We start from the raw sequence: 20,097 nt of genomic DNA, 5'->3' as shown, positions 1-20,097 counted from the left end.
ATGTGCATGTGCCCGTATAATTTTGTAAATATAGCCGCACTGTTATTTATGTACTTGGAAAAGTGCTGACGCTGTGTTTTCAGTCTGACATTATAAATTTATCACCCTTAGGTAACTATGTCTTGCAGAATTCAATATTACGTCTCACCTATTGGGTGCCAGTGTGAAAAATCAAAGAATAAGTCATGCCCTCCGGTACTTTCAACCATTCTGTCTGTGCATATGGATTTACGTTATCATCCAACAGCTGCATATGGCGCGGTGTTTGATGTTTCTGTGGTCAGATATTGAATGAACCTTGGAGAAATGTGATGCTCCTTGGTGAATTTACAGGGGTATAGTAAGGGCTTAGGGAAGAAAGAGAAGGCAAAACAGGCTAACAACCTTTGTGTATTGGTATGTGTGCTCATTCAGGGGCAGGGGGTTGAGATGCAACATTGCTACAAAGAAAATTATTTATGCTGAACTGCTGTCTGTAGTTGTTAGTGAGACTTCAAATAAGGAATGGAAAAAGTAGTGGCATGTACATAGTATAATGCAAATCATTTATTCACTTTATTGATTTGATTTGCAACTCATGATGTAAAATGATTCCTGAGAACTGCAGAGTTTGGTTTGTGGTAGTTTTTAGTATTATTTATTTTTATTGTGTTTTATATCTGCTGTACATGTTCAGTTCAGTCCACTGTATTCCATGTGCAGAATACAGTGTGTTACATGTATCTGTAGCCTTCCTATTTTCTAATGGCTTGGCAATGTCTTCATTGCTACAGGGCTATGCTCTGTTTTCTTCCTCTTTCAAGTATAAAATACATGCATTAAATTTGTGAAAATGTGACATGCTTGTTATTTAGATCAAACTTGCAATATCCTTTTCTCCACAATGTGAGATCATTGTTATTTTTAAAGACTGGTACAAATAGGCTGTTTCTCAGAACTCTGTTAGCCTCATGTTGCTTTGAGAACTCTCATGTCAAAGTGTTGATTGCCAGACCTCCTTTATTAGCTGGCAAATTGTGCTAATTGGCATTCAGCCTAATATAACTGGCACTGAGGCGGTGATTATAATTGTTATTATAAGATGTAAAGCCCTCTCTTTATTTTGCAGTTTGTAAAATTAAAGCTGGTTACCAGTAAAATATCTTAAGTTCTCTGAATTTGCTCTCATTAAGAGTTGTCGTTGTGTGCCTTTCTGATATTCAGTCTTTTTCTCCTTTGTTTTACTTTTATCCAGGGAGGCCTCATAGCACTCCTCCTCCTAATCCTCCTTTTCACCCTTGTGCTGTATACCCGCCATCGATGGTGCAAGCGTCGCCGTATCCCCCAAAAGAGTGCAAGTACCGAGGCCACACATGAGATCCACTACATTCCCTCCGTTCTGCTCGGACCGCAGGGCCGTGACAGTTACCGGGGTTCTCGAAGCACACACCAGCATGGCAGCTCTGTCATTGGAATGCCTATTCGTGAGACTCCAATTCTTGACGATTACGACTGTGATGACGAGGTGGACGCAGGTGGGCACTCACTTAACTCCACACCCAACCAGATCCACAACAAGCTTAGTGATGGGAAGGTCCTAGATGACTATGGAGTTGGCATCCAAGGACATCCAGATATGATGTGCAAAGAAGACGATATTAAGCATAATTTTGACAAACGAGGTAGGTTGGTTGTCTGAAAGACATTCTCCTTGAAAATGAAATTAGAATTATGGAAATATGAACACTGCACGCATGAAATTGAGATTTATGGGATCCCTGTCATATTAACTGCATGATGTTGGTTTTTTTCCTATCATGCAGCTGTGAGCAACATACTAAAAAAAGAAATGGCAGGTGTCATAGGAAATGTGTCGTGCTCAGTGGTAGCTGTGCTGCTTTTATGAGCATGTTTTGTACATCCATGGAGCCTCTCTGTGCCAGGTGCTCAGATTACTCAGCATGGACATTTCACTTGGCTAAGGCCAGCCCACCCATGTTGTTGATTGCACAGCGTGTACTGCTTATATTTTTTCAGAAAAATAAGTAGTTTTGTATGATTCCTGCCATCATCTAACATTCGCAACAATACTGTCTTTAAGTCGGTCCTACTGTTTCCTACTAAAATAAGGAAGCCACAGTCTCAAACATACACTGCCGCTTCTTGGCTGTGATATCCGTCCATTCACCTACTTTATGTATCAAGTTCAAATCTAATGTACTGTCATTTAACATCATTTGTGAAAGTCAAGTGACAGAGGCCACTTGTCATGTCAAATAAATGCTGACTTGTGTTAGTGGGCGGCCTGTTGATCCCTGGTAAAAAGAGTCATGGGTCTCCACTTTGAGCGAGATAAATATGTTTTCTATAAAGTAATGATACAACTTTTTTTAGGCAATAAGAATTTAAAACTCCACTGCAAACATCGTAATTTCAAGCTATGCATAAAGTATTTGTTTACAGTATCCTCACAAACCTTCTCTGTTGGACCGCAATAACTAATTGTAGGGTTCCTTGGTTATTTGTTCTGTACTGAATCACTAAATCAATTAACATGCTAAAAATGCTCAGAATGATGAAGCTGATGGATATTTTTAAATCATCCTATTTAAGTACTGGTCTATGTTTTAAAAACATGTATAGAAGGGAAATCTATGGGAAACCTGTTGTTTGATGCAGTTCCAGCATTTGTTTTTTATAGAGGAAAAATTAATAACATGATAAAAGATCATTATGTCTAGATTTTTTAACAAAACACTGACCTGAACTCACTGTAACTGTAAAACTCAAGGACTTTCAGAAACAAATGTCCATACTCACATTCACATCAATTTAATCTCCAGTTCTTTGAATTCCTTAGATTAACTATAGAGACAGATTCACGAGCTATTAACCTTTCAGCTACAGAAATTTAAAGACATGATTCATCCATAAAAGTGACCAATTTAAAATTTAGATCTACCTGTATTTATTAATCCTTGACATTTTTAGTGTACTGGGCAAGCAATTCATCCTCTTCTCTCAGTCTCTTTTAGATCTCATATATGTGGTCTCAAATAAAGCAGCCCTTATCCAAAAACACCCATACCTTGCAGGTGTTTCTTTCATAAATTTGTTGTTATCCAAAAAATTATCAAAGTTGTAATTTATGAATGCAGTCTTTCAGTAATATCAAATTGTTAAAATATAAATGACAGTAGGTTAAAAGTGTTGTTTTTGTGTTCTTTATTTTCGATATTTTTATTTTACTGCATTTTATATGGCAAGGTAAACGGATGAAATTCATGAATCAAACTTCATTCAGATTTGCCGTCTAAATACAAATAACACAAATCTGACTTTGAATTATTTATGATTTATTTTTTGTTTGTCATAATTTAATGTGTGATGCATACTGACTTGGTTAAGATTTGAAAAATAAAACTAAACTTATTCAAAATCTTCCATAGACTTAGATGGAGATACTCTCTCAGAAACAACTGACTTGAAGTGCACTGTTCTTTGTATTTAGTAGAGAGACTGACAGGAAAATGAGCTAATGGTGGATGGTGATAAATTGCTAATGTGGCTAATGCTTTGTTTTGGATGGTCAACAACTACCTCCCAGTGGGATAAAATGGCCCAAGCCCACAGGCTCAATATGTCTGTCTAGAGGACAAAGGGTTGTGTGATTGTACTGTGGTTCATTACTGTCAACCATAAAAGCATAGTGAAGTTCTTTGTGGCTGGCATTGTTTATTGGGTCTTGGCTGCACTATGTGTCTAATTTCATAGATTAATTAAAATTTAGTCTAATACTTGTATTCACAGAGTTTTCAGTGTATTTATTAACGTAGCCCTTGCATGTTTTCATTTTCTTCAATGGCCCAACTAGTTTGTTGACTCATGCATTAACCTTTAATGTGTCTATATGCAAACATACAAGATTAAAACCACAAAAGCTTTATTCTCAGAATATAATTTCCCCCAAACCAAATGCATTAGAAGTCCAAGGAGTGACTAACTACTTCAGATATTCAGTGACTGGCCTAGGACTCACACCGCTGCTCTGCCAACACAGTCCTGAGGGCATCTGGGATGGGGCCACTGGTCTTCACATTAATAACAAGCAAATCCATCCAATTTCCATTTAAAATGACTCTTGTTAGTCCTATCTAACACACACTCTGGAGCAGAGGTAAGCAGCAGAATGCATTCACCTCACTGGTTCATCCATGAACAGTGCAGTAACAGGCTCGTTTTTTGTTTTTTATTTCCTGCTGCTGGTAGTAATGTTTCTCACTTATTTTGAAAGTAATATTCAAGGTCACATTATTCGCTGACTGAATGCAATAACTAAAAGAACAAAACAAACTTCTGTTTTTATAGAAAAGCTTGTATCAATATCTATGGCGAGAAGGTAACTAAAGTTTAGAGTAAATAATATTTTGGATTATCGTGGATCACATTACATTTTTGGAATAGATATCTGCAAAACGAGGACGGGGATTTATAGTCATAAAGTATAGTGGTTTAAAACAAACCTGTGTTTTAAGTAGCTCTATATTTTCTGTGCTTTAAGTCAGACACCAATATTTCCCTAGAGTGGCACGAGTCCTTAAACAAAACCATTAAAACACCACAGGAGAGTTTTGTATTGGAGATAAAAATGTGTTCTCATGACGCATATCACTGGTAACAAATTCTGCATTAACACATTTGTGACTGGCAAAATGCATTATGTGGATTAACATGATCAAATTTGGCACACTTGCTCATCGTCCGTCATTTTCATTACATTTGGCGTGGTAGTTTTCTTTATTCATTTTCTTTCATATTTTTTTATTTTGTTTAATCTGACACTGCGACAGCACACAAACAGACAAACAAAACCTCTGCCGATTAAGGCGCTTCCTCCTTGGTGGATAAAAAGCAGAACATAATTTCTGATATAATAAAAAAAATGGTGTTAAAATAGCTGAGGCTTAATTTTAAGGCAAGTACAATGCTGCTAGTCAGATGTTAAGATTATAGCTTTATATCAGTTCTCACTAGTAATGGGATCTAACTCATTAGCAAAAAGAAACATTAAAAGTAAATTGAAGATTCTATTATGTTTTAATAGTCCATAGGACTTTCTGTTGGGCCTTTTATTCCTTTTAGTGAAATTATGTTGCTTGCAAAAACTACTGAATGGAGTTACTTTGTATTTATTTCATGTTGTAAACGCTGATGAGGCCTTGGACAGAAAATGTAACCCACTGAGAATCATTGGGATGATACTTAGATTTTACAACTTTAGATATGTGGCTAAGTTTTGCTTAAAATAGACAAAAGAGCAGAATGCATTTAGACAGAAGATCCCTAGCTGCTACAGTAGATTTTTAAGTTCCCTGCCCCCTATGGAGCAGCTACCCCCAATCTGAGTAAAAGCACATTTCTTCCAAGAATAATGGATCTGTAAGTTAATGTTTCTTTTCCCACGTTTTTTTCTATAGCAAGAACACAGAACCAGAAACATCTGGCAAACAGTATAACTGTTGCTAAATATTACAACAAAACCACAAAACAGTAATTACTGTATCCAAGACTTCTCAGTGTCCTCAAGGAAAGCAGCGATGAATTATATAGGCATGTGGCTCTTTGTTATTTATTTCAGTGATAACTAGGGAAAGTCTGGCAAAAACTTTGTTTGACATTTATTTCAGATATAGTCTTAACTGTGCATTCTTAAAGTCCTTCATTATTGGGGCTGCACTCACCCACTTGAAACCAAGTAGGATTTAAAAGGGAAAAAGGGAAGTATTGTTATTATTGTCATCAACAACTCCATATTCATTGCCAAAGTTATTAAGTGTTTACCGAGCCTTAATTGAACTCAGAGTAATAATCTAGTGTCAGGCTTCAGATCACTAATGTGACATCATTAATGGGAAATGGATGCCAGCTTGGCACAGTCAAGCTACCTTGGGGTAATGTTTTGATTAATACTGATTCAAGCTCGCTCTCCTTCCACGTGATAAATAGATGGGAATCATGACAAGACTTCACATCCTTCCTATCCCCCATCCACAGAAAGCAGTAAAGCTGTGTGTTGTTAATGATGTGAATTTATCACAGTAAGATGAATGTGACGTATTTCAACAAACACATACAATATAAAGCACACTATAGCAAGTACAAGTCGACACAAACATCCCATGATGAAGATTAAGGATGCACATGTTCAAAGACTAAGATTTTGTAAGTCAAAAAATCCAATAAATGTGTACTGAAATGAGATTTTTGAGCTCTAGGCTAGATTAAAAAACTTCTAGTCATTCTTGCCTACTCCAGTGTGAAAAAGGCCTGTGTCAGATTCATCAGTCTCCTACAATCTCTGGTGCATTGTTTAGTAAGGAAGTTTCAAAGGAGCACAAGATGAGCAAATCCCCCCATGCACAGTGCAGCAGCTGATGAGATCATTTTGAGCAGCAAAGAAAAAATAAGGAACTAGCAACCAGTAAATCCATGTATAGCAACTCATTGAGAAATGAAGCCTTAGTAATCTGATCCAACATGAAGCCTTTGTCAGGGCCAGACAAAAAAAAAAATGTCTGCAGAAATGAGTTTGTAAGCACTAAATCAATACATGGTGGTCGATCGCATGCCATCTCGTGAGCCATCTTTATGAGACTCTTTTGAAATGTGGTTAAGGCTGGTCACCCACAGCCATCAATATGTTTCTGTGCTACCATGATTCCCAACAGTCTCAGTCCATTAAAATTATACGTAAGGAAATAGAAAAAAAAAAAAACAAAGGAAGAAAATAAATGTAAAAATAGCATAACAGACACTAAAATGGAATCTTAAATAATTCATATAATATTTGAAATTACAACTTAGGTCAGAAATACATTTCTAAAATGCATTTTTAAGAATACATTTCTCAAATGTATGTTATACTTCTTCCTACTCCATTTCAGACTTAATAATTGTCATTTCATGTCATTTAGACTCTATTTTATTTGTTTTCTTTTTTTTTTATCTGAGCACATACGTGTGTGTATTTACATATATATTCGTATTTGTAAATGCAAGTATGTGTACTTGTGTATATATTGTTTTTTTCTCTGTATATGTCTGAAATAAAGATACAATAATAAAATAAATAATAAAATGGAATTCAGATCTGCAAAACAATAAACACTAATTATTTAACAAGTTTATTCCAGTGTGAAAGATCACGTTGTGAAAGTTTTAGTATATAACCTTAAATCTTCTGTATGTACCTCCTTTTTAAAACAGTAAATAAACAGGTACTCAATTTTAGCTTATTGGAGACAAATCCAGAACTGCAGCTGTTCTCCTCAGCCTGCTTTTGGTCAATATGCACTTGGTGGAATACTATTGCTTGCAGCATATTAAATTAACTGAATTGTTTCTGGGTGTGATAAATTATCTGAGTGTGTGATAAATTGGCACCCTATCATAATTATATTTGCATAATGTTTTTTTCTGCTTCATTTCCGCTCCTACATGTGCTGGAAATTTCTTAGCAACTCTCAAGCAAGATCTGGAAATAATTGCTAATATTCATTGTCTTTGGAAACTGTCAAAAGTTAAACATCATTTTACCATGGAGACACCCCATCACTGCCTGACTGTGCAATCACTGGGTGTCATTAATAATCATAAAAAAAGAATAATAGTATGGCAATTGAACATATCCAGAGTTAATGGCTTTGTGATTATATTATAGCCATTATGTTTACTATAAGGATGTTCTAAATATGAAAAATAAGATAAGAGATCTACACAGAAAGTGGGGTTAACCCTGTAACAGTTTGTCTCTATATTCTATTTAAAGTTGCAACACAAGTAAATTTCACTATGTTGGATTCATAATGCACACAAAAAACGATCTCTTCAGTCTCCAAAAGCCAGAAACAACAGGGCTCTACACACACAATCAAATTATGTACTTTTACGTTAATGTTAGACTGGCTATCAGCCTAATGCCTTCTACAACAATAACAGTAGTCACAGTGTCACTGGCATGCTCCATGACCTCTAACAGGTGGTCCCATGCTAGCCATTAAACGTTATCCCAAAACTCGATTAGAACAGTGTAAAAACCTTTTGTAGATATACATAAAGTCAGATTCATAATTACTTACTTTATTAGCAGAGACTAAATCCAATGTTTAGGCCTATCTGTTTCACAAACCATATCCATTATACTACCACATAAGAAAGATTGGTTTTCCTTCTTTCTTTTTTTTCTTTTAAACCGACACATTTTGAAACAATGTGTCATACCTAACAACACTGACTCACTGAGGTCAGTCCTTTCCTTGCTCAGAGGTCCTCTGACAAATTTTTAAAGTTACTGGTAAGGTAGGAGTTACTATTCAATTCAATTCAAATCAGTTTTATTCATAAAGCCTCAAATCACAACAACAGTCACCTCAAAACGCTTAATATTGTAAGGTAAAGACTTCACAATAATAAAAAGAAACCCTAACAGTCAGACAACCCCCCCTATGACAAGCACTTTGGCAACAGTGGGAAGGAAAAACTCCCTTTTAACAGGAAGAAAAATCTGGCAGAACCGGGCTCAGGGAGGGCAGCCATCTGCTGCGACTGCCGCGACTGGTTGGGGGCGTGGAAGAGAGCCCCACTAGTCTCCATCCATCCATTCTCAGCTGCTTATCCTTTTCAGGGTCACGGGGGGCTGGAGCCTATCCCACATGTCTTAGGGCGAGAGGCTTAGAGGGTACACCCTGGACAGGTCAGACACAGACAACCATTTGCACTCACATTCACACCCACGGGCAATTTACAGTTTCCAATTAACCTATCCCAACTAGCTGCATGCCTTTGGACTCGAGACATGTGAGACAACAGTGCTAACCACCATGCCACCGTGCTGCCCCCACTAGTCTATGCTGGGAAAATTGTGAAAGTCTCTTTAAGATGTTCTCACAATACAACCACTAAAGGTGTACTGTCAGAACATCCAAACGTAAATGTAGTTATGAGAAACTCCTCCCAAGGTTATATCACTTTAAAAACTTGGACTTAGAAGTGTTCTCAAAGCATTATAGAGGTACATTTTGAGAGAGGTTGGAGTGTATACAGAAAAGAAAAACTTAACTAATCTAGGACTTTTTAAAGTTACTTTAATCAAAAGCAGTATTTCTTTGTAAGTCGTATCTTGCTTATCATTTCCAGCTCTCAGTCTGCCCTGTGCTTTTCTTGAGCACAAAAAATACTTTTCAGTTGTTGTTTCCTGTCGGGAATAGGCTGCATGCGACTGTAGCATTGTTACTTATTAAACATTTACTCACAGAATACTTTATCCAAACATTTTTTGAATCACAGTCTTGTGCCATAATGGATAAGGACATCTAAAATATTCTTTTAAGCCAGGTTTCGTTCCTAAATGTCGGGACGTAGACTTATTTGTGATTACCAGTCAGGAGGTTCAGCCTGTCTGGAGCAGTTGGAGGTCAGAGCTTGGCCTGCAATGTTCAGCTGGCACAGCACGGGGAGACACATTCATATTTTATTCTGGCCCATGGCAAAAACCAAGCTATAGATAGAGCTTTATTCTTGCCTCTGCAAGCAACAGAGGCCTTAAAATATGCAAGTAGAAGGAAAGACCAGAAAGGGAAAGTGTCTAACGATGGGACATTAGATGTTTTCAAGTAGCTGAGAATGTTCAAATGGTCTTTGAACATACAACATTTTCATTTTGTATTGTCTTAACGGCAAAGTCAAACATGGATTTTGTTCCTCTGAAGCATATTCATCTCACAAACTGAGGCATTTTTCTATAATTATTACATCTTACTGCCCAGTAGTTGTAAGGGCTTCTAATTCTCGTCTAGCCCTAATAGTCACAGTGTGCTTCAATGTACAGTATAAATCAATGTTTCAGCATTGTTTAACTATGAAGATTTCACCCTTTTTGTGGTATTCTCCTGTGTTTTTGAATTTGTCTTTGTCTCTGAATATTTTGCTTATCATTATCATCCCTTCCCTTTTTCCCCCACTGTGCTCTTCCTACTGAGTCTCTTATCTGCATCTCATTCTAGTCATCACTTCATTTCTTTTTTCTTTAACACCAGTGGCAACCATTGTCTACCCATATCTATTCTGCCCTTCTCAGGCTCCCTTTTAGCTATTCTTCATTCATGTCTGGAGCCCTTGTCTTCTCTGACACTTTTGTCTTTTCCTTTGTTTCTGTCTAACCTTTTACTCTCTCTCTCATGTACCTGTCACACTTCCAGAAGCACTGCTGTGAAGGCTTTCCCAGACAGCTACACTGGACTGTTCATATTGAAGCAATGACAAATTTATTAAATCACAGTGGGAATCAGAGCTAGAACTCCCTACCCTATCCAACCCCTACCCACAACCCCACACAACCATCCCGCTCACCCCCATTGATCTTCTCTGTACCCATTTGCTCCCCAAGCTGTGAAAGACGAGAGAAAACCAGGGGAATAGAGATGTGACTAGAGGAAGTGCATGTGCATGTGTCTGCATGTGCGTCTGTGTGTCAGAGGTAAAAGCACAAAAAATATGTGAGGAAGTGAGTAAGAGAATGAAACATAATAAAAAAATTGAAATCTGCAGGAATTTAATTTCTTGGGCTCTCAGCTTCTTTTCTTCCTGCAGATTTTCTCCAAATTAAAGCAGCAGGGGTTTGGAGGGTCCAAAGATCTACACAAATATTCCCGTCATTTCCCTTGTGACTACATGCCTCCGTGAATATGAATGCTGTTTGGCTTCTAGGCAGGATGGCTAAGAATAGGAAAGACACATAACTTACTCTTAGATGTTAAAACATGTATGTGAAAGAGGTCGGTTGAATTGAAAGTAGATACCATAACCATTGTTTTGGTCTATCCATGATTTTTGTTGTTGTTGTTGTTGCTGTTGTTTTTTTTTATTTGTTTGTTATGTTTTCTGTCATGTGGATGTTGAGGCCCTATCAGTTTTCAGTTCATGAAAACTCATGTTGGATTCATTAAAACTATGCTGGATAAGTCAGCCTAAACTGTTTGTTATAAATGACCTTTATAACAAGCAGTTTGGATTGAAATGTGGTGAAATATGACAAGCAACCTATTGTCAGCTGCTAAGATACCATTTAGTGTGCATGTATAGAAACAGAGCCCAAGCCATCTCCTAAGCTCCAATGCATGCTTTATCACCAGCTGCCTCAGGGCATGGGACATGGATCAGAAGCATGAAAATGTTGCCTTGTGTTTCACTGACTTTCCGCAGAGAGGAAATGTCTTTTGAGCCTAAGAGAAATAGGGTCAAGCACTATTTATAGACAAAGAGTCATGGTTAAAGGTTTCAGTTTCTCACAAACAGTAATTCCCATAGGCTGTATCAGCAATTTAGTGGAAGATGGCCTAGTCATTGTTCATTTGGCTTGTTGGAGGAGCTGATCCTTCAATGCACTTTTTGCTGACAGAACAAATGTTTCTCTTCCTGGTGCTGGATATCATTTTCTGTCAAGGTACAGGCATGGTTGTATCAGATTTTTACCCAGCGGTACAATTTTAGAAACCTCTGCTTCTGCAAATTAGTGATTTACCATCAAGTTTTGCTGTGGAAAAAAATGTCATGATACATTAGTTTATGCAATCTGCCCTGGTGATTGTGACAACATCAACCACCATTATTTTGTTCTACTATTTTGGAAATATTTTCACGTAACAGAATATTTTGATAAAATAATCAAACGTCTTGTCCTAAGTTAACAATAACAATTCAGCCTGCATTATGATCCCAACATTTTCCTCATTCGTGTTGCCAGCTTTTACAAATTTGTCAATATTAACATGGAATAATTTAGATAAAATGTAACACTGTAGTTGAATTTTGTTGTTTCTACAAAAAATAGGGTTGGAAAAGCACTCCAAATGCCATCAACAAAAGAAAAAGCAATCTGAGTAAATATTGTTAATTATTTTCACTGATTTTACTTGTTTGTTGATGAACACTGTTGGCACTGAATAGTTTGCAAATGCTAGCGCTTGTTGTTTTGCCTGAGTAGTGATGCTTTCCTGTCACCTTACTGCAACCTAATGAGAACACCAAGTACATGTCCATCAAAAAGCAAATTGCAGCATATTTTACCTTCCTCGATCCTATTTTAGTGGATTGCTCAACAATGAGCTCCCAGGGGAAGCCAGACGATGTGAGTTGCAGAAGATGGAGGAGGAGAAACAGGCAGATTGCAGTATGTTTGGAGTGGACACTTCAGACACTTTCCTCTCAGATAGTTTCCATGGTCATGGCAGTTTAAGTGGACAGATTTTCTCTTTGAGATATTAATATTTAGCTAGTATGTAAGGTAATTTATTAACAAGCTTTGAATTAGCCTATTTTGTGATTGTAATGAAAATGGTTGGTGTGATAGCATTTTCACTATCATTATATCAATATGAAGTCCAGTCTAAATCTGAAAGCTGGGTTTGGAGATCACTCCGTGCAAACCGCTCTGCTTTCCATGCAACTACTTCCTCCATAAAGAGGAAGTTGGAAGTAAAAGTGGGTAGAAGTTAAGCTATCTGTAAATATTCATATACAAAAGCAATTGCATGCCAGCTAATACACACTTTTGCAAAAGCCTGCATAAACCATAAACAAGCAGAATTGTACATCCGAACAATAACAGAAAATTGAGAAACGTTATCGCCTTGTAGTGGGCACCATGAGACCACCAGGAATAAGTTGACTGAGGCAGCATGCTGTTGACATCTGCTGCTTATGAGACACTGTTAACACATACTCAGCACTGATAAGGGAGTAACTGCAGATAAGGGAGATGAAAAGGAGAAAATTGAGGCAACAGAGCTTTAGCTGACATTGAACTCAAAATGAGAAGCCGGTGGACTTGGGGTCTAGGGAGAAACAAATGTCAGAATAAAAAATCTCGATAGTTTCCTCTGACAGAAATGAGAAATGAAGAGCAACCCAAAAAATAGGAAGAGATTATACAGGAGAAAGACAACAGAAAAAAAGTACAGGCAAACATATTTTTGTCATTCCTGTTTCATACACTACTGAAGTATACATCCATAATTTCATAATTACATTTTTTTATTGTTATTTTAAGATTATGTGTGTTTCTTCGAGGGGAAAATGTAGGAAAAAGTTTCCTGACAACCTTTCGAGACAAATTAAATTTATTTCAAGGAGACTGTGGCTCTAAGCACTTCTGTTTGACCTAGCATTTATTCTTTATTCTCTAACATTTATTCTCCCTTGGGATCTAAAAAAGAAACAGATAAAGACTTCTAAACCATGAAATATGCATGCAAGCAGTTAACCTTAAACATGGTATCACAGCTTCTCCTCAGTCATGACAGATCAAAGCCTATATACCAGCTTCCCCGCCCTTCTTGTTTGTTTGCTGACTATGAGGACCAAACACTGGCATGAATGCCACAGCTAATGGAGCTCACTCAGGCTACTATGCATTGGGTCACTTTAACTTCTGGGGTCCAGTATAGTGGTAGACTTGAAAGAACCGGATATACAGAATAGAACTTTTTCTTTCCTGCACTGATTATCAGTGCATATTTCTTCTTAACAAATGCATACAATATTGCCATGTTCTTAAGACTTACACTGAAGTTGCAGTTCTTTTTTTCTTTTTTTACCCCCTTAGGCTACCTTTAGGTCAACTGCATTTTGGCTGCCTTCTGGGCACCTGGGATCTCAGCAAGAAGCTCTAACAGTTGTATATAGTTGTATATATTAAATTTTCATGATGTGGTTTAGGTCAACCATTTGTATAATGTTATTTAATTAGTTTGCTTTATTTATGTTTTTATGATTAAAAATTGTGTTTTGGAACATCTAACCAGAGCACTCTCTTCGAGAAAGATGATGTCTTATCTATGGGACACTAGAGCTCAGATCAAATAAAAACCTGTGATAGATTAGGAACTGATTTATGGGACAGCAGTTCCCGCAACCAGTACCCCACTTTCCTTTAATTTGTCACACAGCTGTGTGTAAACAATGAACGACAGCATCATGTTTGGTTCTCTTTTAATTTTAGGTTAAAAGTACATTTGTTGCATAATCGATATTAATGTTTAATATCAGTTATGTAGCAACTGACACTGCTGCATAATTGACATTGCTTTTGTCATTACATTTTTATAAGTATTGGATCACTAAATAGGCTAACAACCAGACAGAAGAGCTTAAACATACGGTGACCATTGTTCTTCATTATTACTGTTTACTGTGTCAGAAGAAAGTTACACAAAAGTAGGAATTATCTAGCACAGGCTAATACTGCATGGTATTGTTTTGTTTTAATATAAAGAACCAAATAATTATTCAAACATGTAACAGACATGCTTTTTTTTAAAAGCTGCACATTATGAACATAATTCTTTGCATCTGCTTCTTGGCATGAACCTAGAGCACAAATAAGGATCTGTTAGGGGGTGTAATGGTGTCTAGAAATTTAAAAACAACACCTAAATGTAAATGCATGGGCGTAAACCAAAATGCATGTATGGCTCTATCTCTTCTATCTATTGCATCAGGTTGTAGTATGATGACGTGATGGCCACATTTCCCCGTGGCATAAAAATAATAATAGTATATTCAACTTAGTTTAATCACAGATGTTTAGAAATAAATACTTTAAATACATAAAGACATATTATTCTGTTACTGGTTCCATTTAAAACCAAAACTACACCCCAAATCTATTTTTTTAATCAAAATCTGTGTAAATACTTAAATAACTCGTCACTTTAACCTCAGTTTTCTTCATTTCCCTCTTCTGTTTTTGCCCTCTCATTGGCATGTATGATGCGCATCGACTGGGAGCCACTGGATTACTCAATAAAGTAACACCCTGGCCAAGGAGCTTAAAGATATTGTGTCCAGTGCACTTCACTATTGCTGTTTACTGTGTCAGACAAAGTATAAAGTTACAAATATATATGCAATGCTAACAGAGGGGTGATGCTGCATGGCGTTAGTTTTTTTTATGTGAAACACCAAATAGTATTTCAGATATCTAAAATAAAGCTGTGTCTGAAACAAACATTGTGAACATAATCCTTTGTGTGTAATTTATCAAGGGTGTGTATCTGCTTGGTGGCTTGAAGCTAGGACACATAAGGCTCTTTTTGAGGATGTGGTGGTTTCTAGAAAGCGTAGTTATATTCAGCTCAGTTTAACCACAAATGTTTTGAAACAAATACATATGACTCAAAGATAGTATTTTGTTCTCTAGCAACCTGCAGTGCCTCTGCTACTGGTTGCATTTAAAATCAAAATCAGTGTAAATACTTCTGCCTCCTCACTTTAACCTCCATCTTCTTCATCTCCCTCTTCCTCTGCTTTTGCCTCCTCATTGGCATGTATGATGAGCATCGACTGGGAGCACCACATCACCATTATTCATGGACAGAGCACACCTCAGAGCCAGACTGACAGATCAAAAGATGATGATGATAGGTGGGGGTACTGGTAGTTGGGGTGATGAATGGCCACATCATTTGGAGTTGGCTGTACTGTAAGTTTGGGGACAGAGCTGTTTTCACAGTTTTCCTTGAGGGATTTCTTTTTCAGCCACTGTTGATGCCTACAGACAGTGAAATCATTAGAGGCTGCATATATTGAAGGCCTAAGATGTGTCAAAAGCATTGTGGAACACACAAGCACATTTTATATATCATAATACCTACATATATATATATATATATATATATATATATATATATATATATATATATATATATATATATATATATATATATATATATATATATATATATATATATATATATATATATATATATATATGTATGTATGTGTATATAACATAAATGCTACGGCAAGGAGGAGTCAGGACGCCAGGTCAGGGGGGAGATATCATCACCCCCACCCAAGATTGGGTACACAGCCCCAAGTGCGATAGGAGAAGGATTGTTGAGTGCGAGAGGAACTGACCTGAAAAATAGGATCATGGCCAAGCTTGAAACCTGGATCCCCGTGGCCGGTTACCAAGATTACGTGAAGTACCCTCAGAAGGTCTGCTAGATGATGTTAATGCAGCACTACGGATGATACCTACAACCACGATTACCGACACTAACAAGCTGATCTACACTACGGCAGCAGTGATCAGTGAGATGCTTGGCTACAAGTTGAACAGCCACAAGGGGCAGTACCCTCCATGGAGAAGGAGGCTAGAGGGCAAGATCAAAGTAGCACGGAGGGAGGTTAGCCAACTAACGGAGTTGCAGAAAGGTGCGACAAAGAAGGTGCATAAGAAATACAGCAAGCTGTCCATACCTGAGGCCTTGGAAACTGCCAAGCAAAGACTCACAGCCTTGGCCAGCCGCTTGAGGAGGTACACCAGAGAGAGAGAAGGCAGGAGAATAAACCAGCTGTTCTCCACAGAGCCAGCAAAGGTGTACTCTCAGTGGCAAGGGAACAATAAGAGAACAGCACCACCAAGGCCGGAGACGGAGCAATACTGGAAGAGCATATGGGAGAAGGACGCAATCCATAACGGCAATGCTCAGTGGCTAGTGGATCTGAGGGCAGACCATAGCGACCTCCCTGAACAGGGTCCAGTAACCATCACAGTGGCAGATATCCAAGAAAGGGTCTCCAGTATGAAGAGTTGGACAGCACCAGGGCCCGACATGGTTCACGCCTACTGGCTGAAGAAGCTGACTGCACTCCACGAGCGCCTGGCAGCACAAATGAACCAGCTGCTAGTTAACGAGAGACACCGGAATGGCTAACCGAAGGTCGGACGGTCCTGATCCCCAAGGACCCCAAGAAGGACCGGTCCCATCCAACTACCGACCAATAACCTGCCTCAGTACTACATGGAAGCTCCTGTCAGGGCATCATATCGGTTAAGATGAACAGGCACATGGGTCAATACATGAGCGGGGCACAGAAAGGGATTGGCAAGAATACCAGAGGCGCAAAACACCAGCTACTGGTAGACAGAACAGTCAGCCGAGACTGCAAGACCAGACTGACCAACCTGTGCACTGCCTGGATTGATTACAAGAAGGCCTATGACTCAATGCCCCACAGCTGGATACTGGAATGCCTAGAATTGTACAAGATCAACAGGACCCTAAGAGCCTTCATCAGGAACTCAATGGGGATGTGGCGTACAACACTAGAGGCCAACTTCAAGCCAATAGGTCAAGTCACTATCAAGTGCGGGATCTACCAAGGAGATGCAGTGTCCCCACTGCTGTTCTGCATAGGCCTGAACCCCCTCAGTGAGATCATTAACAAGATTGGCTACGGATACCGACTACGGAACGGAGCCGTTGTCAACCACCTCCTGTACATGGATGACATTAAGCTGTATGCCAAGAGTGAACGAGACATCGATTCACTGATCCACACTACCAGGCTATACAGCAATGACATTGGAATGTCGTTCGGACTGGAGAAGTGTAGTCGGATGGTAACAAAGAGAGGGAAGGTAGTCAGAACTGAGGGGATTGAACTACCAGAAGGCACCATTGCAGACATAGAGGACAGGTACAAGTACCTGGGGATCCCGCAGGCGAATGGGAACCATGAAGAGGCCGCTAGGAAAGCTGCAACCACCAAGTACCTGCAGAGGGTCAGGCAAGTCCTGAGGAGTCAGCTGAACGGTAAAAACAAGATCCGGACTATCAACACCTACGCCCTGCCCGTGATCAGGTACCCTGCTGGGGTAATAGGCTGGCCAAAGGAGGAGATAGAAGCCACTGACATAAAGACAAGAAAGCTCCTGACCATGCATGGAGGGTTTCACCCCAAGTCCAGCACCCTGAGGCTGTACGCTAAGCGGAAGGAAGGGGGCCGGGGACTGGTGAGTGTCAGCACCACAGTCCAGGATGAGACAAGAAACATTCACGAATACATCACGAAGATGGCCCCAACTGACAGCATGCTCAGTGAATACCTCAGGCAGCAGAAACCCAAGAAAGAGGAGGGAGACGAGGAACCATCATGGAAGGACAGGCCCCTGCACGGTATGTACCACCGGCAGATAGAGGAGGTGGCTGATATCCAGAAATCCTACCAGTGGCTGGACAAAGCTGGACTGAAAGACAGCACAGAGGCACTAATCATGGCAGCACAAGAACAAGCTCTGAGTACAAGATCCATAGAGGCTGGGGTCTATCACACCAGGCAAGACCCCAGGTGCAGGCTGTGTAAAGATGCCCCAGAGACAATCCAGCACATAACAGCAGGGTGCAAGACACTAGCAGGCAAGGCATACATGGAACGCCATAACCAAGTGGCCGGCATAGTGTACAGGAACATCTGTGCCGAGTATAACCTGGAAGTCCCGAGGTCAAAATGGGAGATGCCCCCAAGGGTGATGGAGAATGACCGAGCTAAGATCCTGTGGGACTTCCAGATGCAGACGGACAAAATGGTGGTGGCTAACCAACCGGACATAGTGGTGGTAGACAAACAGAAGAAGACGGCTGTAGTGATCGATGTAGCGGTTCCGAATGACAGCAACATCAGAAAGAAGTAACACGAGAAGCTGGAGAAATACCAAGGGCTCAGAGAAGAGCTCGAGAGGATGTGGAGGGTGAAGGTAACAGTGGTCCCCGTGGTAATCGGAGCACTAGGTGCGGTGACTCCCAAGCTAGGCGAGTGGCTCCAGCAGATCCCGGGAACAACATCGGAGATCTCTGTCCAGAAGAGCGCAGTCCTGGGAACAGCTAAGATACTGCGCAGGACCCTCAAGCTCCCAGGCCTCTGGTAGAGGACCCGAGCTTGAAGGATAAACCGCCCGCAGGGGCGAGATGGGTGTTATATATATACATACATATATATATATGTGTGTGTGTGTGTGTGTGTGTGTGTGTGTGTGTGTGTGTGTGTGTGTGTGTGTGTGCGCGCGCGTGTTTATCTAATGTCTCAGTTTCAACCTTTTTGTGTGCTTCGGATGCAATAAGAGGAAAATAGTCTTAACTCGTAATGTTTTCTGTTCTCTTTTTTTTTTGTTGTTGTTGTAAATGAGCCAGGACATCTGAACAAGTCATAGAAATTGTTTGTCCTTTCTATTGTTAAATTCAATCTGTAAAGAAAAAAAACTGCTCTTTCTGTTCTCCCTGCTTTCCCCACAACCAGTTGTTTTGGAGTCATTCATCAGGAAGAGTGAAACTGAGCCATCAGGGGAAGCGCTGGCAGGATCCCTGTAGAGATGAGGCAATATTGAATTGATGGAATCATTTAAAAAAAAACCCAAAACAAAACACAGCCCCACCAAAAAACCCCCCCTAAAAAACTAAAACTGACTAGATGTCTTTTCTTTTCTTTTCTTTTCTTTTCTTTTCTTTTCTTTTCTTTTCTTTTCTTTTCTTGATACAGTGTCAACACAGGCTCACAGCCTAGTGTCACATGTATATCAGACATTAATCCCCCATCTTTCCTGAAAAACACAACAGAAAGCAAGCTACATTTGTTTTGCTTATTTGTATCCGTGCGTATCTCTTTAGAATATCTTGAGCATCTGTCACAGTTTTACTGCCTTTTGACATGGCTGCCATTTTCACTTTGCATCTCTTTTTCATAGCCATTGACCCAAACACCGAGTCAGTCGAGGATTTGATGCAGAGATTCCAGGACAGTTTCCGTGTTCCCAACACGCCAACAGACATGTCTCACTACCAGCATGTCATGCACAGCTCATCAACAGGCCGCCGGAGGGTCCCGAGCCACACCAGAGGTAGGACACAAAGTCATTAAAAAATTTGCAGTTTTTGTTAAAAGAATGTTACAGACACCACAAGCAAGAGGATTTGCATGTTCTTTTTCATTTTACGCAATATACTGGACAGTATGTGTTAATCCTTGGCACTTGATACTAACAGTTTCAGACCTATAATAATGATAATGATAATGAGTGGGTGATAATTTATTAATGTCATGTTTATTGTTTATCAATAACAATACACAGGACAGTTTATTACCAGTGCATTCCATCTGTAGTCCTCTGGGTAATTTCCAGTCCAAATAATCAATATATTAGTATATTAGTAGTCATTAATCATTTATCTGTGACAGTGCATACACAATCATAAAGTTTGTCCACAGGAAATTATGCAG

General features: G+C 39.2%; 1 protein-coding gene across 1 annotated transcript in view; it reads left to right on the top strand.

Annotated features, from left to right (window-relative positions):
* The window catches only part of LOC116331839 (astrotactin-2), a 273,527-nt gene that overhangs the window by 81,864 nt on the left and 171,566 nt on the right, over positions 1–20,097 (top strand). The window contains exons 3-4 of the mRNA XM_039615109.1: positions 1,235–1,661; positions 19,565–19,717. Of these exons, the coding sequence (XP_039471043.1) occupies positions 1,235–1,661; positions 19,565–19,717 (580 nt within the window). The remainder of the gene's footprint in view (positions 1–1,234; positions 1,662–19,564; positions 19,718–20,097) is intronic.

This window comes from Oreochromis aureus, linkage group 7 (genome assembly GCF_013358895.1).
Source record: "Oreochromis aureus strain Israel breed Guangdong linkage group 7, ZZ_aureus, whole genome shotgun sequence".
In the NCBI taxonomy this organism is placed as follows: Eukaryota; Metazoa; Chordata; class Actinopteri; order Cichliformes; family Cichlidae; genus Oreochromis; species Oreochromis aureus.
Note: the sequence above shows the minus strand (reverse complement) of the source record. Positions and strands in the feature narration are given on the sequence as shown.